Source organism: Harmonia axyridis, chromosome 1 (assembly GCF_914767665.1).
Source record: "Harmonia axyridis chromosome 1, icHarAxyr1.1, whole genome shotgun sequence".
Taxonomy (NCBI): Eukaryota; Metazoa; Arthropoda; class Insecta; order Coleoptera; family Coccinellidae; genus Harmonia; species Harmonia axyridis.
The window spans coordinates 36,967,484-36,994,333 of record NC_059501.1 but is presented as its reverse complement, the minus strand read 5'-3'; the positions used below and the strand labels follow the sequence as shown (position 1 = coordinate 36,994,333).

Sequence of the window (26,850 nt, the reverse complement as noted above, 5' to 3'; positions counted from 1 at the left end):
TAAATAAGTTAATGATGGAAAACTCATTCTTTAAGAGAGTTTACGTTGTTCTTTGTTGATAAATCTGTATTGCATTTCGTCCGTATTTTCTTGGGTAATAGCTAATACAAAACGGAAGTTGGTTCAAAAACAACTAATTTTTTTCGTATACATTCATCCCATTTCACACCACAAGATTGTTATTTTTCAATTATGGAATTTTTAATTCATAGAGTGAATGTCGAAAATTACATTTCGCTGATTCTTGTAACTTTATTGGGAATACAAATTGAATTCACGATTTTAGTTTTCTTATTCTTATTATTCTCTTTTTTTTTTCAATCGAATTATTTCAATTGAACACTACACGATGATGTTGCGACCTAGCAACTCTTGTGTTCATTTTGTTTATTTTCATTTATTGAATTCATTCAAATTTAATTTAATTTCTTATTTCAACTTCTGCCAAATTCCAAATTCATTAACATTCATTGCAACGATAGCTCAGTGAAATATGAAATTTTGAAAAATAACAAGAAAATACAAAAGATACGCTGGAAGCATTCGAACCTACCTTTGTTGGGATGAACGCCAGAATGGGTAATTGGTAATATCCTGGTATCTATTTGTAATCTTTGAAAACTTTTCACACACTTTAAGAAAATATTTAGAATTTAGAAAACAAAAATTCGAAAAAACGAAATTTATAGGCTAACTTTGAACTGTGTTACGCACAATTCATTCCGTGAAATAGAATCTATCTTAATTATCTTCGGCACATATGTGTCCATATGCAGGCCGAGATATTCCAGCGAATTTATTTAAGAAAAGAAAATGAAAAATAAAACATTGCTTCAACGGTCGTTGCGGAATCAACAGAAAAATATATTGAAATTATGAACAAAATAAAATTTAGAAAATATTGAATACTGCATTAACATTCATAAAAAAAATAAAAATATATATTTCAAGCTTCGCCCTCGTCTGTACAGGGTGGGCAAATTTCGATGTTTTAGCACTACAACTTTTGAACCACAGGAGATAGACAAAATCTGATACCCACTCTCTTAGTTTCTGAGAAACTAACAAGGGTAGTTTTCATTTTTGGCCACCTTCTTATGTTTTTGAGTTATAAGCGAAAATTGGAAAAATGGCGATATCGAAAAACATTTATATCTCCGCTAATACTGATGATAGAGCTCTGAAATTAAAACATTATACAGGCACTTTTTTACGAAGAATCCAGTGGCGTGCTGGTATTTTCAAAAGGGTTTTTAATTACGAAGCTATGACCCAAAGTTATGTTTTTTCAAATAGGAACACTAGATTTTTGTGTAATTTTCTGAACGCTTGATTTTTCCTGATTTCAAAAATATATAACATCGTATAATTCGGATCAATATAAATAATAGAAAATGGCCAAAAACCTCTTTTCACCTAAGAGTCTCAATATTTCCATGGTTTCAACTGTTGATGAACACAGAAAAATTGAGCTTTCTATAACAAGAGCAGTGTCCTTCCGTCAATCTGATTATTTCTATGCTTTTCACTTATTTCTACAAAATTCGAATCTAGATATGTTTTATAAATTTTTTATCTAAAAATTGATTTGGAAATAACGGAGAAACCACAAGATCGAATTTTTCAATCAAAAAAGTTGTATTGAGATGCATGTATCAGGAGATTATTTACATAGGTCTCCAGAATCAATACGCACAAGTACCAATCCATTTAAAACAGCAGATGAAACAATGCATATATGCATTATATGATTGAACTCAACATTTTAATTACGAAGGGACAAACAAGAAATAATATTTAACCTAATAATGACAACAATTGCACAATGCGCAGTCGACACCTCTTCTCGATATTTCAATCGATGAATATTTGAAACTGTGTTCAAGCTACCTAGGAAACTTTTTCCAAGTTCGTTTATCTTTTCGAAACTATTTGTATAAAATAAATATAGATTCGAATTTTGTAGAAATAAGTGAAAAGCATAGGAATAATCAGATTGACGGAAGGACACTGCTCTTGTTATAGAAAGGCTCATCAACAGTTGAAACTATAGAAATATTGAGACTCTTAAGTAAAAAAAGATTTTTGACCATTTTCTGTTAGTTATTTTAATACGAATCACACGATGTTATATATTTTTGAAATCAGGAAAAATCAAGCTTTCAGAAATGACACAAAAATCTAGTGTTCCCATTTGAAAAAACATAACTTTGGGTCATAGCTTCGTATTTGAAAACCCTTTTGAAAATACGAGCACGCCACTGGAGATATAAATGTTTTTCGATATCGCCATTTTTCCAATTTTCGCTTGTTAGTTTCTCAGAAAAAGAGATCGAGAAGTGGGTATCAGATTTTGTCTATCCCCTCTGGTTCAAAAGTTGTAGTGCTAAAACATCGAAATTTGCCCACCCTGTACAATGGTGAAATTTTTAATTAATTTCATATGAATTTTTTCTTTTGAGACATTTGAAAAAAAATTCATTCAATAAATCTTGAAAAATTGAGTTTATTCAGAAAATATAATTCAAATTGGCAAGTAAAAAAAAATAAACACGAATATTGCAGGTTTTACGTTTTTTTTGAAATTTTTTCAATTTTCTTTTAATTGAGCACCAAAGAATACTTCGATGTGATCAGAAATCGAAATTGAAACATAACTGACCACACTCAATACAATATTGATCAGAAATTACGTTGAACACCCCTGTTTCTCGCTTAATGCTTCGAAAACGAGGTTCATGTTATAAGGCAAAAATGATTCTCCCAGTATCATCTACACCCATATAAATGTTTGTCCAGTTAATGATGAAACAACCTGTATACCACTAAATATGAATGAAATAATCAATAACATAATTTTTGTGAGGTTGATCGACGGAAACAAGTATACATGTAGGCTTGGTTAATCGATCGTCTAGAGGTATGATTCGATTACCTGGCCTTTCGTCTTTTTCTCCGTGACTTTGTTGGATTTGTAATAATTAAACTCTTTTCAATTATTTACATCCATTTACAAAGCCACACTTATACAGTACAAACTCAGTATTGAGAAGATCCTAATTACGTCCTAATCACAAGTTTCTCACTACGGTACTGAATTTCGTCTTTAACTCTAGTTTAATTACTCGAAAAGTCTTCGTTTATCACGTCTTCGTCGTACTTCAAGTTTTCGGTCGTCTCGTCTTTGATTTGTTCGCGACTCGTCTCAATCTAGTCCGCGAACCGTCTTTACGTCGTACGTCTTAAGTTGACCGACCGAACTTGTTCTGTCTCCCGTCTTAGACTTAAGTTAAAACTGTACCGTCTGTACCCATCTTCGGTTTAATTTTAACTGTCCTCTCTGCTGATTGGAACTACCCTCTCTCGAATATAGACCTCTATCGGTTTGACCACACCCTTAGGGGAAGGTACCATCCCCCTAGTCCAATAAGGGCTTTTGCCGTACCGCCCCCAAAGATCTTCGCGGATTCCTGGAAACCGAATATTCTAGAAGGACTAGAGCCTGAGAAAAAGATCTGAGAAACAAATCTGGCATGACCGTATTGTCTTCGAACCTTATCAACCCCCCAATAAATCTCTCAAGTTTTACAACCGACATGACACATTCTTCGACACCCCGAAGAATAACACATCCTTTTTACATTATGTACAATAACCATTCGTTCGCTGTAAATTCATTGAATTTGTCATGCCCTTGGCACTTGAAGAGACTAATAGGTCTCCAAGCATCCGGTTGACCATCTCAATTATTTACAGGGAACAATAAACTGGATCCTACATACATTTTCAGCGAAAGTATGTATTAATTGTAAATCGAGAATATTTATCGCGGAAAAATGGAAGATTAAATTTACCGAATTTGATATAATGCAATTATATTCCTTCACTTCACGAAAAATAACCCGAGAAAGGGAATTCTCCCTAGAGCAGAATTCTACTCAGTCTCATGTTTCGGATAATACTGCCTTTCTGGAACGAAAGCGTTCCGAACCATAGCAGAATTGCATAATTGATGTCCTAATTATTCTGAAAACAAGTTCAATTTCGATTCGCTTTCTTGACATGAAATTTATATATTTCTGCTTTATACACGTAAGGCCCTACTTCCCTAGTTGCAAATTGATTAAGTTTTGAACACAGTGAGGTTAACAGCCTTTCGGATTCAAAGCTTCTAAAACTCGGCTACCAATTGTGGAATTTAAGCTGATTATCAGCAATAAAAACCGTTCGTTTGATTAAATCTTTGGAATCCAACATCGAGAAGTTGTTGGAATTTTTCACTAAACTTGGCACAAATGTTTAACTACCGGAAGGTTATAATTGATTCAAATAATTTCATTCAATATTATTAAGTAGTCGTGGAAATGCTGATGGTCTACTTGTTAATAGTATATTAAGCGGTAATGTAGGTCATAACTCACGGAGATGAAGTTCGCAGCGAGTGCTGTAATTCATCAAGTGAGTTATGACCATTGCCGTCATAGTTTAAAACTATACTTTATCTACGACTATAACAATAAATACTAGGATTCAAGTACAGAGAAAGAACTTTATTGACAAACCTTAACCTATAACAATTCTATACAAATTTTATTTGTAATTACTGAATTTGATTTTTAATAGAATAAACTGTTAAGTTTGAACAACCAGTAAAGTTTTTGCCTTTTCAGCAATATGTTTCTCTGATTGTCGTTTAAGAAACGAATTTGAAATAATTCTCTATATTGATTCCATTTTGTTGAATGTGCGTCTTAGCATGGAGTAGAAAGTCCATAGAGACGATGCTTTATATTAAGTGCTATGTTCTCGAAAATATTATTATAATTATTATATATATATATAATATATTATTATATTAAAATATATTAGAACATTATCTCTAAACGACGACTTAATGTTCTTTACTGCTACACCAATCTTGAAAAACTTTGTATTTTTTTGGGATTTTTCGGACAAGAAATTCTGTATGGTAACACAAGCTGATTTCTGTTTTTCTGGAGAGGTGTATATAATAATTCATCTTCTTTAACTGAATAAACTTTTTCAGCACAACATTCACAATAATTTTGTTATCAACTCAATTTAAAAACGTCAATATTTTTGAAGTGACATTCCTCTTCTCAATAATAATCATGGAATGTTCCCCTTCGGCTAATCGAATAGAAGTATATAAGCACAGAGCCATCTACTCCGATTTATTGTAGTGAGTAGTAAGTTATTATAACTCACGCTCCACGCTGTTTGTTGATAGATACTTTCAATTGATCAGAAGCAGTTGAATAATGAATATATAATTCAATAGGAATGGATAAATATGAATTTCGGCATCATCTTCAACACTTCGCCCTACAGCAGCAATATTCGGTACGCACATCTCTTCGTCTTATTGATGGTTTTGAATCGAAAAGGGTAAAATTAGCGGAAAAACGATCAAATACTGCATGAATTGCTTGCTCATTAGGCCGATTATGTTGACAGTAAAATGGAAATGCAGTATAAATTTTGCGAGCAGATTTATTTTTTCCATTATATTTCTACAATATGGAGACGTTGCACGGGCGTAGCCAGGTTCCAGTTTCGGGGGGGGTTTTAAGGCAAATTCAGAAAGGATAATGGGAGAAATAAGAATTTTTCCTTTCATAGAAATAAATGAGTGTTTGTATTGTGCCAACATGTAATGGGTGTTTTTTTTCGAGGTATATAACTTTAAGTTAGCATTACTGTTCAAGATGGCGACCGATTTGTCAAGTGATTTATATTCAGTTTGGTTTGGCAATTCATCATGAATAGACTCACGCCTGAACAACGCTTGCAAATAGTGCAATTTTATTTCGAAAATAATGGTTCTGTGCGGAATACGTATCGCGCACTACGTCCATTTTATTTTGTTTAGCGTTGAAGCGCACTTCTGGTTGAATGGCTACGTCAACAAACAAAACTGCCGCATTTGTAGTGAAGCTAATCCTCAAGTGTATGTCGAAACAACGTTACATCCAGAAAAACTGACTGTTTGGTGCGCTTTATCTTCTTCTTCTTCCAATGCATATCCATTAATGGATGTTTGCGATAACATTTTCCATTTGTTCTTTATTTCTGGCGGTGTGTATCAATGACTGTACATCGCGTAGTCCTGTCCATTGCCTGATGTTTCGCAGCCAAGACATTTTCTTCCGTCCGATTCCTCTCCGACCTTCGATCTTGCCTTCAATTAACAGATGCAAGAACTGATATTTCGTGTTTCGAATTATATGCCCTAGATATGCTGTTTTCCTCTTTTTGATCACTTCAAACAGTTCACGTTGTTTATTAACACGTCTGAGAACTTCCTCATTTGTCATCCTAGCCGTCCACGGCACCTTTAGTATTCTGCGGTATAGCCACATTTCGAAAGCCTCCAATTTGTTCACTGTGCTCGCCTTCAATGTCCAACCCTCCATACCATATAGAAGCACCGACCAAACGTAGCACTTTAGGAATCTCAGTCTTAGGTTCAGGTCAAAATCGGAACAGGTAAGCACTCTTCGAAGCCTCAGGAATGCCTGTCGGGCTTGTTCTATGCGACATTTCACTTCCTTATCTGATGTCCAGTCTTCACAAAGCCAGATGCCCAAGTATTTAAATTTTTCTACCAGCGCTTTATGGGCTGGTGGAATCATTGGTCCGTACTTCTTCAAAAAAGATGATGGCCAGAACGTTACAGTCAATGGTGATCGTTATAGAACCATGATTACTAACTTTTTCATTACTGAATTGAACAACCATGAATGATGTCCAGGAGCTGTGGTTCCAACAAGACGGCGCAACATGTCACACAGCTCGCTCGTGCCACAATCGATTTATTGAAAGACACGTTTGGTGACCGCCTAATTTCACATTTTGGACCTGTGAATTGGCCTCCAACATCTTGTGATTTAACACCTCTAGACTACTTTCTGTGGGGCCTTGTAAAGTCATTGGTCTATGCGGATAAGCCACAAACCCTTGACCATTTGGAAGACAACATTCGCCGTGTTATTGCCGATATACGGTCACAAATGTTGGAAAAAGTCATCGAAAATTTGACTTCCAGATTGGACTACATCTGAGCCAGCCGTGGCGGTCATATGCCAGAAATCATATTTAAAATGTAATGCCACAAGATTATCTTGCGGATAAATAGAATTCATGTCAGTCGAATAATCCATCGTTGTTTTATTGCAATTTAAAGTTCTATAGCTCTAAAGAACTACCCTTTACATGGTATAGCAAAAATATCAAACTCGTTCTCTGTATATTCCACTGGTTCAAGAAAATAAAGCGAATAAATGTGCTTGACATAACTAAATCATATTTATTTTAAATTTTTATTTTATTATAAAAAAACAAAAAAACACAAGAACATTTGATTTTATTTACTTATTATAAAGAAAGTCTTCTGTTTATCTTTCTAAATATGTCAACTTCATGAGAGCTAACCCATTCAGTATATTTTCACTAGTTTTATCTCTCAAGTATGTTTTGAGAAAAAAATCATTTTCCAAATCACTTTTTGAAATTTAGTTTATTTCTTTTAATCGATTCCTATGAATATATTCATGAAATGAATACCGTCGTAGTATTTATACAACAGAGTACTCAAATTCAAATTTATGTGTAGAAAATTAATATGCAAAAAACTGGCAAAAATGAAAATTTTCTCCTTTTCTGAATTTTTTCAAGAAATTTTGGTGGCAAACCTCAGATTCGAATTCTGTGCCCCAGAAACAAAGAAAATAAATCGAAGAAATCCAAACTACCCCATCAACTGGGTTTTAGCAGAGATAGGTAAAATGCGCCAATTTTGAACTAGCCAGGTAGGTTTATCGGACAAAAAACTTGATGGGAGAAAACGCCAGAAGATGAAATTTTTTTTGTATTTTTTTTTAATGTTCCGTCACGATATTTTGGTGCTAAACCTCAGATTCGGATTCAGCACTAAAAAAATACATACGATCGAAGAAATCAAAACTAACCCATAACTTTTCCTTGGGAAGAGCCATATGTGAGCATAAATTGACTAGATTACGTAGAGGTAATTAAATTACCGAACGAACGATCTGAAGTTACTACTTCAGAATTTCAGATTCAGATAATTCAACAAATCTACTGAATTAGATGGAATGAAATTCGTTAATGCATGTTTAGAATTGATAAAAAATAGAAAATCTCATTACTATTTACTTACGAATATATACTTCTGTTTACTTGATGTTTCGTTTTAATAAATTTTGACATCTTAAACATTTCGGGGGGGTTTGAACACCCAAACCCCCCCCCCCTGGCTACGCCCGTGAGACGTTGTTCTAGCACTAAATGATTCATTATTAATTGACTAACGTTACTGCACAGAAATCGCAACAACGTTTGACATTCTCGACTGTCAAACCGTAAAAGACAATCATCGCTATTTCTCATGCAGCTAAAAAATACCCGTTATAAGTTCCTATACTTACCTGATAATCGTGTATTTGTTGTTTACAACTAAATAAAAAAAAAACAAAATAATTTCACGAATATTTTAATATTAACAACTATTGTTTCGCCGACACTGTGGCTTTTTCAGGTTAATTTTACATTCCGACCAAAGTCCAAATATTAAATATCATTTTTTCATCTCACCAAAATATAAAACACAAGTCTTGGAACTTGCACACAACTTGTAACCTCATGATATGAAGTTACACGGTGAGTGTACCGAGATTTCTGGGGGTGATAGTACATTGAAAAATAAGTATATTTTGATAAATAAACTCATGGCCCAAAATGCATATTCAGGGAGATATATCCTTCCAAAGATGATAAAATTGAAAAAATTTTTCCGCATAACTTCTAAACAGTGAATGCCACCAGAATGAAATTTCGTTTATGTGTTGAAATACATTTTCGAATCACACTTCAACATTTCTGATATTGTTATAAAGGGTGTTTTTAGGGTGTGCGTCATGATTTTTTTGGGACATTGTATTCGTTTTGGTTAAAAAATAGAAGCATTCTAGGAAGAGAAGAATATTACCTGAAAAAAGTACTGTAATCCAAATACAAAAAATTTAACCGTTTTCGAGATATTTGATGTTTTGTAGTCATATGCTGTCAGCATGTTCATTCATCGCGAGATTCATCGAACACCATAGAAGTTCTCCAAAAAAACTCATGACTCACCCTCTAAGAACATCCTTCATAACAATAACAGACATGTAGAAGTTAAATACGAAAATGTATTTTAACAACTCACATTCATCCACGAAATTTCAATCTGATGGCATTCACCATTTAGAAGTTATAGGGAGAAATATTTTTAATTTCATCAACTTTGGAAGAATATCTTCCGTATTATGCATTTTAGGCTATAAGTTTATTCATCAAAATATACTTATTTTTCAATATACCACCACCCTCAGAAAGCTCGGTAAACATTTTTGAATCACCCTGTAATCACTTATCGTTCTTCCCAATATCTCATTTTTCACCACAAATTTAATATTTATTATATTTCCTTGGTGAATTATCTCGCTCGGACGGATATAATATACAATATTTCCATATAATGAAAGTAATAATAATAATAATAATTTTTCTGATCTTCATATTCTACGCATTGTGGACTGTGGTACAACGAATGTGAATATTTCAGAAAAAGAGTATAGAACTGATCCTTCAGGACGATTTCGAGGGTTTAACATTCTGTGTGAGCATAGCTTCAATTTAACGCCATTGGAACTTCAAGATTGGAGGGTCAGTTCAACTTCAATGACGTGCCGGATTACAAAATATCTCTTTCCCTCTATAGGGCCTTTCTCAGTGAGAAATAATTGAATTAGGTGCGAAAAAAACAAGCCTTACTGCTTTACTCCATACTATTGGGTATATAATTTCCCACGGGATACCCTTGGTCCTGGTCGGTGTGAATCCCGATAGAGAAATAAAAATACATCCATAGAATTGTAGAGTTCGAATCCAGGTTCACAATATCAAAGCAAACACCTAAATACAACTAAAACTCGTAAAAGTTTTCACCCAGTAACATTTAATTGAAATATATTCATAGTATTTTACTTGGAGTTGTGTCTGAATGGGAAAAGTTGGGAAGTGAACTTAATTTTCTTTTTTTGCGCAATAGAATAAGAGAGATATTTTGAAATCTGTTTTATGTTTTACAGTGGGATAACGAATTTGTGTTAGTGCAATATAGATGGAACCTAACTAATTGAATGACTAATAAATAACGGCAACTGAGATTAATTGTGATTCGATTTATTAATAACAAAATAGAATGAATCAACGAAATTTGAGTATGAGAGAGAGAAGTGTTGATAGGGAGAGGTGAAAATTTCGAATTGAATATTCAGAATATTGTGCAATCAAGGATACTGCTATCAAAATATTTATGGATTGGATTCTTTTATGTATTCTTTAGATTGCAAACAGGCGTCCTTCAGTGGAAATTTGAGTTTTGAAGTCGGTCAACTCATTACAAACGGTTCTTCGATATTAGTATATTATTCAGCGAGCGGTAATGTAGGTCATAACTCACGTAGATGAAGTTTCATCAAGTGAGTTATGACCATTACTGCTAGTTGATTGAATTGAATACTATACTTTATCTACGACTATAACAATAAATACCAAGAAACAAATACATACTTAGAATGTATATGAAAGGAACGGAAAGTAAACATTTGTGCTCGATCCCAAATACAAGAGAGATAGAAACTTAGTGTTGCCAATCACAATCGAACTAGCTTTGGCTAACTCGAATCCAGTACAGAGTACAGAGGAAGAACTTCATTGAAAAATCTTGTTAGTTACCTATAACAATACTACACAAATTTTAGATTGTAATTGGTCATTTTGTTAATTGATAAAATTAAGTGTAAATTTTGAACAATCAATGAATTTTTTTGTCTTTTTAGGTTATGTAATTGACATTACGTAATTTTAAATTATCTCTATTGATTCCATTACTCATATTGAGTATGCTTCTTAGCATGGAGTGGAAAACCCATAGAGACGATGCTAAGTTCACTGAAATATATCAAAAAATTTCATCTTCACTACCTAAATTAATCGTTTTCAGCAATACATTCACAATAATTAGATATGAACTCCATTTGAAAACGTCAAAATTATTAAAGTGACATTACTCCCCACAATAACAATGATGGAATGTTCCCTTTCGGCCAATAGAATAGAATCAGAGAAGTATAGAAGCATAGATCCATCTTTTCCGATTTATTATAGTGAGTTATTATAACTCAAGCTTTTTGTTAATAGCAGTTGAACAATGAATATATAATTCAATTGGAGTAGATAAAAAACATTGACTTTCATCTCGAGATCTGTTCTCGTACATAAATCCATGAGATTTCTTTCCATGATTAAGGTCTTCTTCGAAATAATTAGCTCTTATAAATGACGTGTAATGATAATATGACATTCATTTATCTCTCTAATTCTGTGGTTATTCCGTTCATTCTTCCATATCTTGTAGAACAAAATCGTGCGAGAATATATCAGAAACGCACAGTTTTCATGGTTATATTGTATTATTCTATGTTGGTACTCCGAACTTTCCGCCACGGCTTTATCTGTCAATTCATCAATTTGCCTTAGAGAAATCAGTTCTGCCAACCAACATTTTTCAATGCAAGAATCACTAAATTATATTTATGGAAATATTTCATTAATTTCAATGAAAATGCAATGAATTAGAGAAAATAATGTATAATACTCGTACAGAAGGCTCATTCTACCACTCGTTCATTCCAAAACTCGCCACTTCGTGGCTCTTTTTTGAATTTTGAACTCGTGGAAGAATATCAATGCCTTCTGCACTTGTATTATAAATAACTATTCTCTAATTCTGTGGTTATTCCGTTCATTCTTCCACATCTTGTAGAACAAAATCGTGCGAGAATATATCAGAAACGCACAGTTTTCATGGTTATATTTTATTATTCTATGTTGGCACTCCGAACTTTCCGCTACGGCTTTATCTGTCAATTCATCAAATTGCCTTAAAGAAATCAGTTCTGCCAACCAACATTTTTCAATGCAAAAATCACTAAATGATATTTATGGAAATATTTCATTAATTTCAATAAAAATGCAACGAACTAGAGAAAATAATGTATAATACTCGTACAGAAGGCTCATTCTACCACTCGTTCATTCCAAAACTCGCCACTTTGTGGCTCTTTTTTGAATTTTGAACTCGTGGAAGAATATCAATGCCTTCTGCACTTGTATTATAAATAACTATTATCTACTCCTATTGAATTATATATTCATTATTCAGCTGCTTTTGAGCAATTAATAGAGTATCTATCGAAAAACAGCGTAAGTTATATAATAACTCACTAGAATAAATCGGAAAATAGGATCTGTGCCTTCACATTTCTCTGCTTCCATTCGATAGGCCGAAAGGGAACATTACATTTTTGTTATTGGGGGAAAGGATGTTGGAGGGAATTTCACTTTTATAATTTTGACGTTTTCAACTCAAGTTGATATCTAATTATTGTGAATGTTTTGCTGAAAACGATTAATTCAGATAGTGAAGATGAAATATTATCTAGGTATACATTTCCAAAAGACAAACAGCTAATGTTACCATACAGAATTACTTGCTCGAAAAAAATATAAAGGAGTTTGAAAACATTTTCAAGATTGGTGTAGCAGTAAGATCATTAAGTCATCGTTTACAGGGATTGTTTTTTGGTATATTTTAATGGATTTCTATAGGCAAATATTAAGGTTTTTCAATATAGTTCTATGTCTGTACTGGATTTGAGCTAGTCGAAGCTAGTTCGATTGTGATTGGTGCCACTAAGTTTCCATCTCTCTTGTACTCGGGATCGAGCACATATGTTTATTTCCCGTTCCTTCTGTCTATATTCTAAGTCTGTATTTTTTTCTTAGTATTTATTGATATAGTCATAGTCGTAGATAAAGTATAGTATTCAACTTGCGGTAATGGTCATAACTCACGTGATGAATTAAAGCAAACTTCATCTGCGTGAGTTATGACCTACATTACCGCTCGTTGAATAATATACTATTATTCGAACCATTTAATTACAAGTGATCCCACATAAGCAACCGATTGCCTGCACGCAGTTTTGGTATCACACCAAGAATCCAAAACTATCCCACAAAAAAAAACTCAAACAATCCTTACATACTTGACAACATTACATTTGTGTTGTGTCAAAGCTATTGTATTTGACCTATTCTGTTATATGTATAAAATAAGTTAAGAAAAAGTTGAGATAATTTAATGATATTATGTATTTACTAGTGGAATAAATTAAAGGATCAAAATAAAATTCGAAATTTTTAGCGGTTTTTCAAATGGCTGTATTTTTGATAACAATGGTCGTATCTCAATTTGAAGAAAAATTTTTTAAAGCTTGAAGTTTATAGTTTAGAGATCTCATGATAAAATTTTTTTCAAGCAACGTGTACCGCTCAATCTTAATGAATACAGTATCTAAAATTTCTGCGAAATTTTCTCCGTTTTCATTTTTGGCATACAGACTTGGATATTTTTTTTCCAACTTAATCGCTATATGGATGAGATAACTTCATTCAGCTTCAATATCCTTTTTTCGAAATTTCGATGCGAGCTTCTAGCTGAGATATCGAACTTTCAATTGAAAAGGACCTTTTTGTCTTTAACCATCAATATCTCACCAATCAATGATTGCACAGAAAATTTAAGGGATGTTTAAATCTTGAATTAATTCTCTACAAGAAGTAGCTATTGAATTTTCGGAAAAAAATTCTTTTTGTTCTCTACATTTTATTTCGAAAAATTAAAGGATCAGTATCGAGTTGATTCAATGATACCGACACGATTGTTGTAGTTCCATTTTGAGCAAGAGATTCGTCTGAAGGAGTTTTCTCACTCTTCATAAATGCGCTTTGTAGAAATCTATATTCTAGGTTAATTATTTTCGAATTAAGAGCCAAGGATGGTTACTAAATGGTTCCCAAATTCGATTCTGCCCATCCATCCTGCCGTAAACACAATACCATTCATACGGAAAGACCTAGAAACTAGTTATATAGATTTGGAATTCCTGGTTAGGTTGACTATACAAAATAAAGAAGTAGAGTATATTATTAAATAGGTTCACATATCTGACGAGGATACTATAAAAAACTAGCAGTCTCCAAAAAGCCTTTAGTGGTATGCGAACTCAGGTAACGACAAGCAAAATTAACAAACACTTTTCCTTTTTTCTTAGAACTTATACGGAATCATTGAATCGAATATCAAGACTAATAAGTGCAGCCGGCCTGGATGCACTGGATCTTGCCCATTTTGCGAGAGAATATGTTTTTTGTTTGCAGAATAAAAGCCTTTATTATTATTCTAAGTCACAATTCATTTCTACTAATTTTCACTTAACATCGATCAAATAAAACTTACGAATATTGAGTATTTCAACCATACTGGAGCATATTGCCAGTTCTTATGGACATATATGATCAATCAAATAATATGCTGTACAACAATGCAAATAGTTGAATTGTCTAGTATTCAAGAGATGAAGTAAGAGAATCGTGGATGTGAGCACACTTGATGAACTGAACAAATTAAAATGAATGAGGATAATAATAATAATAGTTTATTCACCCTTTTAGACAATATCAAATTTGTATAGGATACATCATATATCAATATAAAACAAAAGAAGAAAAAAAAAGAATTATACCCAAACAAAATTTAAATCAGATAATAACTGAACTTAAATATTCATTTCTGCTACAAAAGCATCTCTCCGCTAGGAGTGATTTCACATGTTTTCTGAAACTCCTGTGTTCCAAAACCTTCAGCCTAAGAGGTAGATGATTGAAAAGTTTAGCTGCGCTGTATGACGGAGACTGCTGAAATTTTGTTGTACGATGCTTTGGAAAACAAAAAGTTTTTTTATGTCTGGTATGATATTCATGATATTCAGAACATTTTAACATTGAATTAAAATTTTTATGTATATACAGCAGGTATTTCAAGATGTATATGCAAGGAAGATACAGTAAGAATTCCATAATTGATAAATACAGGTCTACAGGACTCCCTTGATTTAAGATTGAAAATAAGTCGAATTATTCTTTTTTGTGCCACAAAGACTGAATTGATGTCAGGTGATTCACCCCACAGAATCACATTGTAATTCAGGTGAGAATACACTAGCGAATAGTATACTCCCAATAACGAATTCAACGGCAATATATTTTTTAAAGCTCTTATAGCATAATAAGAACTACATAACTTTCTACAAACACTATCAACATGATTCCTCCAATCAAGAGTGATATCGACATGTAGACCAAGAAACCTCAAACAGTCGGATGATTGCAAGTTCCCTGAAGTTACATTCAAAATAAGTCGTCGACCTGAATCTCGAGTTTGAAAATAAATAAGATCAGTTTTACTAACATTTAATATGAGAGAGTTCCTGTAGCACCAGTCAGAAAAGATTTGCACCAACAACTCACACCTCATCTTGAGTTCTGCCAGATTCCGCGCTGTGATGAGAAATGAAGTATCATCCGCAAAGAGCAAAACCTTGACGGAACTATAAAGTGACGGGTAATACTTATTTATATGATTGGGTAGATCATTCACAAATATAATGAATGATAAATGCCCTAGAACAGATCCCTGCGGGGCACTCATCTTCACAGGATATCTACCGGACTCATGCTGATCCACGCTCACATAAAGGCATCGACAAGTTAGGAAACTCTGGACCCACTCCAGAAAAACACCCCTGAATCCAAGACTATATAATTTGTCAATAATGAAATTGAACTTAAGGCAATCGAATGCCCAAGATTGGTCGAAGAAAAAGCCCGCAACACAAATTCCATCGTCCAATATATGTGATGAATGTTGAAAAATGACTTTGTATGATCCCATCTCTAAGTTGTAATCAGAAGTTCTATTGAGTATAGTTCACTGACAGGATAACAGAATGAATTAATATGGCAATATAACAAGAGTGTTATTCAAGACTTAACCAGAACTGAGTTAAAACAATTATCCAATGGAAACAGATTTCATGTTCAGTTGATAAAGAACACCGAAACGGAACAAACCCTATTATTCAATCCTCTATCATTAAGTTCCATCACTCGGATGGTTCCGCAGATATATGCATTCGGGTCAGCTGATAAATACTTGGTTTATATGTGGAACTGAACGATCTTTATCTCAGTTGGCTGTTAGATTTCGAGGAGATTACGCTTCAGGAAATAGTGTTGGTTGATTAATTATATCGAAAATATCCTTAGATTTCTGCGTAAATGCACGGATCTCTGATTTGTGGAAATATTGCATGCAAGTTTCGAATTTCACGCTGAAGCGTTTAACAGCTGGATTCTTCAAGAGTTAGGATCTTCCGAAGTTTTAAGCTGTGATCAAGTCGGTTTTTCACCTGACATTTCACCTTAAGTAATGATACGCATCATAATATTTATGTCGTAGTCGAAATACTAGTGCATTAAATAAGTTTAGGGGTTCGATGAGAAAAACACATTTTTATAGTTTGGAATACACTTCTACAGCTGTCATTTGCCGAAAAACGCTTTCCACGCATGAATTTTGTAGGTTCGGAAACATATGGAAGTCGCTAGGAGCCAAATCTGGTGAATACGGTGAACAATTTGAACTTTAATTCAAGGATTTCAGTAGCCATTGTCAAAATGCTCTTGTAAAACGGTACATTGACCTGGTAGGAAAGAAGTATTGGTAATTATTTAATTTATCCTTGCTCTGAACGAGATGAACCTCGACCTACTAATTTTGTGGTTTAGATAACGAAGTCGAAGTCAAGAAACTCTGATCGCCTCTTTTAAAAGTAAATTAAAAAAAAAGAGTTCTTATGCACTTTCAATATTCGTTCATAAATTTCCTTTGCTTTTTTTATTCCAAAAACAAAATTCAATCACGATACTTGATGTATCCACTCTGAAAAAATACTGTGGATTGTAAACAAAGATGAATTGGTAGATTGAAATGAAACTACAGGCATATGGAGAGTGTAATATAACAAGAAAAGTTTAGGCTAGTAGCCAAATTTATTCAACAATCCATGTACCTCCAACATGGAGTTTCTTCGAAAACGATATTTTTACTTACTTCATCAAGTGGCTTAGGAAAATATGTATGCCTTGATTGGATAACATGTTTCAAGTAATTAATATTCTTAGATCTGATCGGTCATCATTTTTGTTGTTAGTTATAATCCAGTATGATGAAATGTTGGACATAGAATATTTTCGAAGTACACTTGGTTTTTTCGCAATCTCTCGAACAATAAGAGAAGAAAGCATGAAATTTGCATGGAATTCGTTGCTAACCTGCTTTAGTCCTGTTATTTTCAAAACCCCATAAATTCTACCGGATAATATTTGAGCGATTATTTCATATACAAAATTTGAGTTTCAACCTGGTTGGATCTGCTGCCACACAAATATTGCATAACTCTTTTAGATATTCTATACCGATTTAAGGTTGAAATTGATTCCATAATATATCTATACACGCAGAAATTCCACTGTCTCAGAATTGTTTTCACTGAAATAATACATTTGTCTACTTGAATTTTCTATGGTTATGATGGAGCAAATAGCATGAAATTTTGGACGAAGCTTGATAATGTTATTTTGGCTACTAAATGTGAGATAACATTTTGCCTAGCGTTGAAAGCTTCGGCTACATCCAACTTGGATCGAGCCTATATGTAGATCTATCCATTTGAGGAATATTCAAATGGTTTAGAGGCATTATCGTTAAAATATGGAGCTATATCTGACCAAAAAAACTTTTATGAACAACTAATGATATGAAAGATTGCAAGTGTACAAATCGATATATTTAATAATATCGTTCATAACCACAAAGGGAATTTATATCATTTAATGCTGTTCGCCATCGTCAAGTGCTATTATCGTCCTCCTAATGAAGAAGTAGCATATAGGTCTCTTCAGCGCTGTCAAGTCAGCTGAGAACTGATTATAACCACTGTAGAACTTCGACTTATTACATAAGTGAAAATATTTGGCAATTTAATTCCCAATAAACATCAATTTCACATGTGTAATGGAGGCAGGAGCATGATATGCACGGTATATTTGAAATCTATATTGATTACAATCTAAATAGGAATTCCAAATGTATATTTGTGCTATTATGTAATATGATGGGTGACTCTGTATTGAAAATAAGATGTGCAAACTGATATTATGCTAATTGAATATCATACGGTATGTTTTTCATTGAAGATGTCCTAACTTGGTTATCTTCAGGTAGGTATTTGTTAAATCTACAAATACATTGATAGGTATAAACAGAACTACTTTGCTTCAATTTGTATTTGTATTTGAATTATATTTCAATTAATCTTGATTTATTGAATCATAATGAGAATAATATTGAGCTTCATATTTCTTAGTATGATTATTGAAGATTTTTTCAGTTTATTCGCTTATCCGATGTAGATATGGAATGATTCGATTTAGATACGAAAAACATATACATAAGAGAATGAAATAATTTCTGGTGGAATGGCTTTATTTTTTCCGTGGATAATATAATTTTGCCGACTACGCTTTACAGGAGGTGGAAAGAAAGAAAAAAGAATGGGAATTGATAGAGATGGAGTATTTTTTGACCTGAGATTTATAGCCGTAGCAGCGCATTCGCTCCAGGAAATATCTGCGAGCTCCATCATCGATTCACAAACGTGGAATCTGAAACGATTCATGATATTTTATATACAAAGCGAGCAGACGAAAACAGAACTCCGCTTTATCAACATTTCAGGAAAACGTTCTGGCTCATCATTTCAATTTATTATTTAGTGTAGATCTCTGAAATCGTTTGTGAAAAAATTGTTTCTCTGAAATTTTCAGAATAGGAGTTTTCGGTGTTATACGAACTGACGATTGACGAAAAAATCAGATCATCTGCCATCTAAAGTTTTGTTAGAAATCAGGATATCATGAGATTCAATTGGAGATCTCTAAAAACTTCTTTTTGATTTTGAATGATGATCATTATTTCAAGTATATAACGCGTGCACTTATATAAAAAAACATAATTAAACATCGAGATACATGGTTTGAACTGTGGAGATTTCGAAATGGAGTATATGTGTCACTCTTGAAGGTAATTATGTTCACGAATAAAGTTGAATTTGCATTTCCGATTGTTCTGCACAAAAATTGCCTTTAGTGATGAAATATCCCAAATTGAATTTCAAATATCCAATAAGTGTGAAAATTGTAAATTTATGACGATATTTAACTCTTTCACTATGAGTCATCAGTTCCTAATCAAAATTATTATTCAAACAATGAAAAAAAATCAATAAACTGCTCTTATATATTTATATTGAAGAATCTCAACAAGCTCTATTGTCAAATCAAATCGTTCATGAATTTAAACTTCATCAATGCCAACCATGACCGTGTCCACCTCTATGACCTCCATGACCATGCCAACCTCCATGACCATGCCAACCTCCATGACCATGCCAACCTCCATGACCATGACCACCTCCATAGCCGCCTCCATGACCATGACCACCTCCATATCCTCTATTGCCTCCATGGCTATACCATCCATGAGCTTCACAGAGGACAGTCCCTAACATAGCGGCAACGATGATGAGAACCTATGATTTAAAATTATGAAAATTTCTTAATTAGTAATTTTCTTTTTTATTTGAGCGATGTTCATTAAAAACGTATGATAATATAATTTGTTCATTCAAATTCGTGGTCAAGAGTGCTATGGAGAAAATTCTCAATAAAATGCTTCTTTCCGTTCTCTGTGAAAGTCAAGGTTACCAACGACCGTCGATCACCCTGTATATTTAGAGGGTTTTGTTGAGTTGAAGTACGCTATATGCATATGAATGAACACTGACTCCAAAGCTTCTGAGGCCAAGTCACACCATACAAAATCTTATGTAGGGTGAAACCATCGAATTACAACTTATTCCCATGTGTCATAGTCTTTTTTTCAGTTTGAATTGAGTTCGAGAATAACATTGAAGACACTATTCATTACATTTTATTTTTTAACGGGACAATAAATCAAAGCATAACAACCGGAGAATAAATTACAACTTTTTACTTATTCGTATTTTCTAACATTTAAATCCACGAAAGAGATGTTTTTGAAAAATATGAAGTTTCCATGGTTTATTTTGATGTCCGTGGATACGTATTTTTAAGGAAAAATTCGATCAAATTTGAGGTTTCAAGAGTGAAAATAAAATCAGGTCATTGAAGATAGAAATTCATGATCCATTTCAGAATCTAAGAATAACAGCAAAATCATTGAGTGAAAACAATATGGGGGACAAACAAAAACCAATCCCAGTGAAAAGTTTTTTGCATAAGCACCTTTGAAATAGAATTATTTCGGAAAATGGTGGTCTGTGATCGGTGTATTTCTCCAATAGGACAATAATGTAATACTATTTTATTTTGCTACATATTGTTTTCACTGCAGTTGAGGAGTCAATTGGGGTACCACACTATTTTAATACCTACTCGCAGTTAACTATAATTTCAGTTATTATGATTTATGAAACAATATAGCCAATTAATTTCATGAAATTCATAAAACACCATCGTTTTCATTATTTTCGATTAAAAATTCATGAAATTGAGCAAATGGAGTGCATATCGTTTTTTAAGGATTGTGTTGTCCAATATGGACACTATGTTCAAATGTTTCATTTGAGAAAAAAATATTGATGATAGTTCAGTATGTATTCTCATATAATTCATAAAGGGATAGAGTGAGATCCTTTCATGTTTCAGTTTAGATCCTATTGAAGTGATTACGTTCTTTACTTCACAAATTTGAAAATATTCCTATGTATGAATAGTTGCGAAAAAATTGAGGTGTTCATTCCTTGTCAAAAAATAGGGTGAGTGTTTCATATAAACTTTTTTTTGAGCCCCCCTGCCTAGTTACAGCCCCTTGATGGCACCCGGAAAGTGGTTTTCAATTTTTTTCATAAAAATCAAGAAATTTACGGAAATTAAATTGAGCCGACATTTTATGCGGGCAAGAAGGCATTCAAAAAAATTTTTGGTGGTGTTCGTTTATGATTCCAAGGAGTAGAAAGAGCTATCTCTTGATCTCGTTTCGCAATAACTTTCATCTTTAGTCATATTTTACATCAAGAAAATTAATAGAATAAACTGATCAATTCTTAACAAATTAGGTATCGTGTAATTTTCTGCTGAAATTCAAGGTTTTTGAGAAAAAAATATATAAACAGATTATACACCTAAGTTGTGGAGACTGGTATCATTTTTGACCTTAAATTTATCCAATAGGCGGTTGACAAAACGCTATTTTCATTGAGAACTGGTGCAAATATAAAATGAATGTAACAAAAAAACAATTATGAACTTTTCACAAATTGAAAACAACTTTTCGGGCGCCATCTTTGGGGGGTTCAAAAAATAAGTTTAATATGAAAAACGCTCCCTAGTTTTTGACAAAGAATCGTTACTTTTTTTTTTGCATCTATTCATATACATATAATAACATCAGTAATAATGATTAATGTGAGCTATTCAGAATATAAATGATCTTCCTATATTAAACTATTGAAATTCCAACTCTTGCATTTCCACGGATGACGATCGAACGATAGTCCATGAATAAAACTTTCCATCATATATCCGGTAATTAAATTTTTAAAGCACACTCTTTTTCTCTTTATCATTATAAAATTGCATTGATAAACTCCCGTCGCAATTAACAAAGCAATTTAGCTTTTCCTATTGTGATTGAGAGAATATTATTCGAATAACTGATTAAATCTAATATAGAAACATGAAATTGAAATAGAAATATAGTAAAATAGAAAAATAAATAATGAGTAGATGGAAAGTTTCCAATATAGTTGAATTCTAAATTAATAATGAATTGATAATAAAATAATGAAAAGTTATTTCTTGAAAAAATTTAGTTGTCAGAAATCATAGATACTATCAGGTACTTATCCGATATTTTTGAAACAATGTATAAACAAGTAATTTTATTATAGGTCATAGTTTCAATACAGTTATAGTTTTATTCCAGTTGATAAATCACTCTTTGCTTTATTGTTTGTGAAAAAACATTTCAGAGTTGAAAAGCAATTTTGAATCATCTCATATTATATCCGTGTTACAATAAAACAATGTTAGCAATTCCACCCTTTCTATCGGAATGGTTAACGGTAAATGAAAGTTCATAAATTAACTCACGTATAGCTTCAGCATATTGTAAAATGTTCAACCTAGAAGACAATAATTCTCGAATAATACAGATCGTGTTCTTTTATACTATATCTACCATAAATATGTAAACAATTACCTGGGAAAAATTGTAGTTAACTGTACCTCATGAATATTTTAATGATCTCTTTTTTCTAAAGCGTCCTCCGGTGGACCGCGAATTTCTAGAAATACTGCATACATGCATACTAACTCTAGAGTTAGTATGCATGTATGCAGTGTCAAACCACAATTGTCACATAACAATCATAGCGTGAAAAATTTCCAGAATATCAACTTTTTTAGGGGCCTAATAGCATTAGGAGTCATTTGAATTGATATAAATTTATATTTTCATGATGAGTAGACAAATTTCAAAATCTTTTGTGAAATTGATGATTGTTATTTGCTATTCGTTCCAACCAACACATTATTCAAGGAAAAGCTTTTGATTTTATCAATTGAGCCTAGGGATAAAAGTTGTCTTAATGATCGACATTTGTTAGGGCAAAATATTCCCAACTTTATAACAGGCTCACAACAACACAACATGTAGATCGATTAAATCATTTCATTATTTAAAGTTAAATGATAGTAGTATATCAATTTTTGGACTCACAGAAATTATAGATGGAAAATTCAAGATTCAAGAATTTATGAAAATATCGAGTCCAGTCATTCTGAAAATTCTATGAAAAATTTAGACTATATAAAAATCTCGTCATACATATTTCGTTTTATTCTACAGAATATTCCTGTAGTGTTGATCAAAAAGTTGGTTAATTGAATGATTACAAGAAAAAACGTCCTGAAAACGTAGGTCCACCGAAGACATTCAGCTGAAATTTGTCAAAATTTCATATGTGATGGCATTCTCATGTGAAAAACGATGAACAAGTCATTGAGAAAATAATAAAAATTAAAAAAAAAAAATTCAAAATGGTAACATAACTCAAATTATACAAAATGTTAATTCTAACACCCTGCATCTTTTAAGCGAACTGATTAAAAAATTATTATTATGTTACTACTAGTTTCTTCTTGTTTTATCGAAAATGTAAATACTCTAAAGTATCTACTTATATTTTCATTATTTCGAAGAGATTTAGAAATGTACCTATGTATATACGATAAACAGGTAGATCTTTTCGAGCAAGCATTTCAAGTGTTTTCTAACAAGAGAAATTCGACATATTCCAACCATTTATTCAAACTTAGACATAATTTTAAGCATGATTTTTAAATTATCGAAAATAAAAACTATGCCTTTCCTGTCTAGAAAACTTCAAATAAACAATCACAATAAAATGGGACTATTGCTAAACGATCGAAAAGATCTGAACAACTTATCATCTTTTACTGCTGTAATTTCCTCAGTCTTTGTTGTTAACATGTACCTATCCTTGTATCTCATATAATTATGTAAAATATGAAATTTGTCCATTATTAAGTTAGTTATTCAAAATGTCTGAACTCTGAAGACGGTGTAGCATTTCAATTATTTTTCCATAACAAAATAGTGAAAATTATAAATTAGTCATTATATAATATCAACTGAATTACTTTTCACCTAATATATTGATACTAGGTATATATATTATGTTCGAAATAACTCTCTCTCTGAATAAAAATATATTGTATATAAAATAAAATATGTTTATAAAACTCAGTTTTTAGTTCAATGATTCATTTCTAAATCCCGTGTAACATTCATTAGTTGTTATCTGTTATAGATAGGTTCTTCGAAATAATGAAAATGTAAGTAGATACTTTAGAGTATTTACATTTTCGATAACCGTTTTGAAATTTTTTTTCTTATTTTTATCATTCAATTGGCAATCACTGTATGGAAAATTAGAGACTCCTGATTCATCATCTCTTTTCGTGATGTCTTTAACACACAGGGTTATTCATGAATTTTGCTCATCTCTCTCCGGAGTCATAACATGCGAACTCCCCTGTATAGTTTCTTTGTATTTGGCGAATATCTTTTTTATTTAAAGCATGAATGAATCACTTATGATCACAAGAAAAATTCAGGTCCGGATTAACAAAATATTGTGAAAAGTATCCTTGAAACAACACCATGTATACCGAAATTTTGAAAATAGATTAGGAAAGAGCACAAAAATCTAAACGAAGTCGCTTATTTGGCTGCACCAATTTTCAACTTGAGAGTTTACGAGAACTTGATAACAAAAAATGATTATAAGTCACTTTTGGTAATAAATTATTGAAACTCCAACCACATATCAGAATTGCCACCACGATATAGAAATTTTATATAGGTACCTATTGAAAAGCAAAATTATGCCCTTAGTTGCTTAGAAGCCTTGCATATCAACAAACACAATAAAATGCGAATATTACTTAACGACAAAACAGTCGTGAATATTTTTCTAAAAATCGTTTATTGCTATACTTCCCTCAGTCCTTTATTGTTTACATATACTCATCCCTATATATTATATACAGGGTGTCCCGGGAAGAATGCGACAAACGAATACCATAAATTAAGGTCATCATGGAGGACCCGTATCAAGATGTTTCAATCGCCTGAGTGCCTTCGTTGGGGATATACAGGGTGATGTTCATCTTATGAGTGAAATTTTAGAGTTCGATAACTCTTTAACTAATTGACCGTATGAGTTTTGTCACCATTTCCTATCGCCTTCCTTTAATATTTCTGAATTCGAGTAAATCAGATCCGGACTAGGAAAATTTCAGACTTTTCCTATTTTCGTGAATATTGGATCACCCTGTACGTGAACATTATGATTTTTTTCCGTTTTCGGAACCACAAAGATTCAATTCATTATAATAATTGTGAATCTCTGCTTGACACGGTCATACAAGGGTGATCAATAAACATTCCCTTATGAGTGAAATATTTTTAGTTCAATAACTCTTCAACAAATCCACCGAATAACTTCGATATTTGAAGTTTTATCACCCTTTACTATCGCCTTCCTTTAATTTTTCTGGAATCTAATAAATACGAATACCATAAATTAAGGTCATCATGGAGGACCCGTATCAAGATGTTTCAATCGCCTGAGTGCCTTCGTTGGGGATATACAGGGTGATGTTCATCTTATGAGTGAAATTTTAGAGTTCGATAACTCTTTAACTAATTGACCGTATAAGTTTTGTCACCATTTCCTATCGCCTTCCTTTAATATTTCTGAAATCGAGTAAATCAGATTCGGACTAGGAAAATTTAAGACCTTTTCCATTTTCTTGAATTTTGAATCACCCTGTATGTTGATATCATGATTTTTTTGGTTTTCGTAATCATAAAGAATTAATTCATAATAAAAATTTCAAATCTCTGCTTGGCGTCATTATTCAGGGTGATCAATAAACATTTCTTCATGAAAGAAATTTCATAGTTCAAGATATCTTGAATTTTATCGGTAGAATTATCTCGAAAATTGAAGTTGTTTCACCCTTCACGAATGTCTCACCTAAATTTTCCTCAAATTATTTAGAAAAACTTTCAATCAATAAGCTGGATGAAGAATAACACAAAAACAGCAAATAAATTGAAAATATTTGATCTTGAAAACAATTAATCAAAAATAAAATATTTTCAGTTCAGCAGATATTGTTCAAAATGATGTTCCTTCATTTTAATGCATTTTTGAGCACATTGATATGATATAGTTGTTTCACAGATTTCGCTATCTTACTCCGTTGAATCGGTTGTACTTCTTTCATGAGGGAATGTTTATTGGTCACCCTGTATGGCGGTGGCAAGCTGAGTTTTAGAATGTTGATTATGAATGAATTCGTTGTGGTTACGAAAACGAAAAAAATTATGATATCGACGTACACAGTGATCCAATATTCAAGAAAATAGAAAAAGTCTACAATTTTGTTAGTCCGGATCTGATTTATTCAATTTCAGAAATATTGAAGAAAGGATATTAAAGGAAGGCGATAGTAAAGGGCGATAAAACTTCAAATATCGAAGTTATTCGGTGGATTTGTTGAAGAGTTATTGAACTACAAAAATTTCACTCATAAGGGAATGTTTATTGATCACCCTGTATGACCGTGCCAAGCAGAGATTTAGAATTTTATAATGAATTGATTCTTTGTGATTCCGAAAATGGGAAAAAATCATAATGTTCACGTACAGGGTGATCCAATATTCACGAAAATAGGAAAAGTCTGAAATTTTCCTAGTCCGGATCTGATTTACTAGAATTCAGAACTATTTAAGGAAGGCGATAGGAAAGGGTGACAAAACTTCAAAATTTTAAATTATTCGGTCGATTAGTTAAAGAGTTAGTCAACGGTGATATTTCACTCATAAGATGAACATCACCCTGTATATCCCCAACGAAGGCACTCAGGCGATTGAGACATCTTGATTCCGGTCCTCCATGATGACCTTAATTTATGGTATTCGTTTTTCGCATTCTTCCCGGGACACCCTGTATGTAGATCTATTCATTTGAAAAATTTTCGAATGGTTTAGAAACATTATCGTTGAAATATGGAGAGATATCTGGACTAAAAAAT

At 32.5% G+C, this 26,850-nt stretch overlaps 2 protein-coding genes across 3 annotated transcripts in view; one reads left to right on the top strand and one right to left on the bottom strand.

Annotated features, from left to right (window-relative positions):
- LOC123682994 (sodium channel protein 60E-like) overlaps positions 1–26,850 on the top strand; it is a 222,303-nt gene that overhangs the window by 7,831 nt on the left and 187,622 nt on the right. The window lies entirely within an intron of this gene.
- Positions 19,406–22,386, bottom strand: LOC123683015 (holotricin-3-like). Its single transcript, XM_045621916.1, has 2 exons — positions 22,312–22,386; positions 19,406–19,706 (listed from the first exon to the last, which is right to left on the bottom strand). Exons 1-2 carry the CDS (start codon positions 22,324–22,326, stop codon positions 19,482–19,484), a joined length of 240 nt encoding a protein of 79 aa, XP_045477872.1. The 5' UTR covers positions 22,327–22,386; the 3' UTR covers positions 19,406–19,481.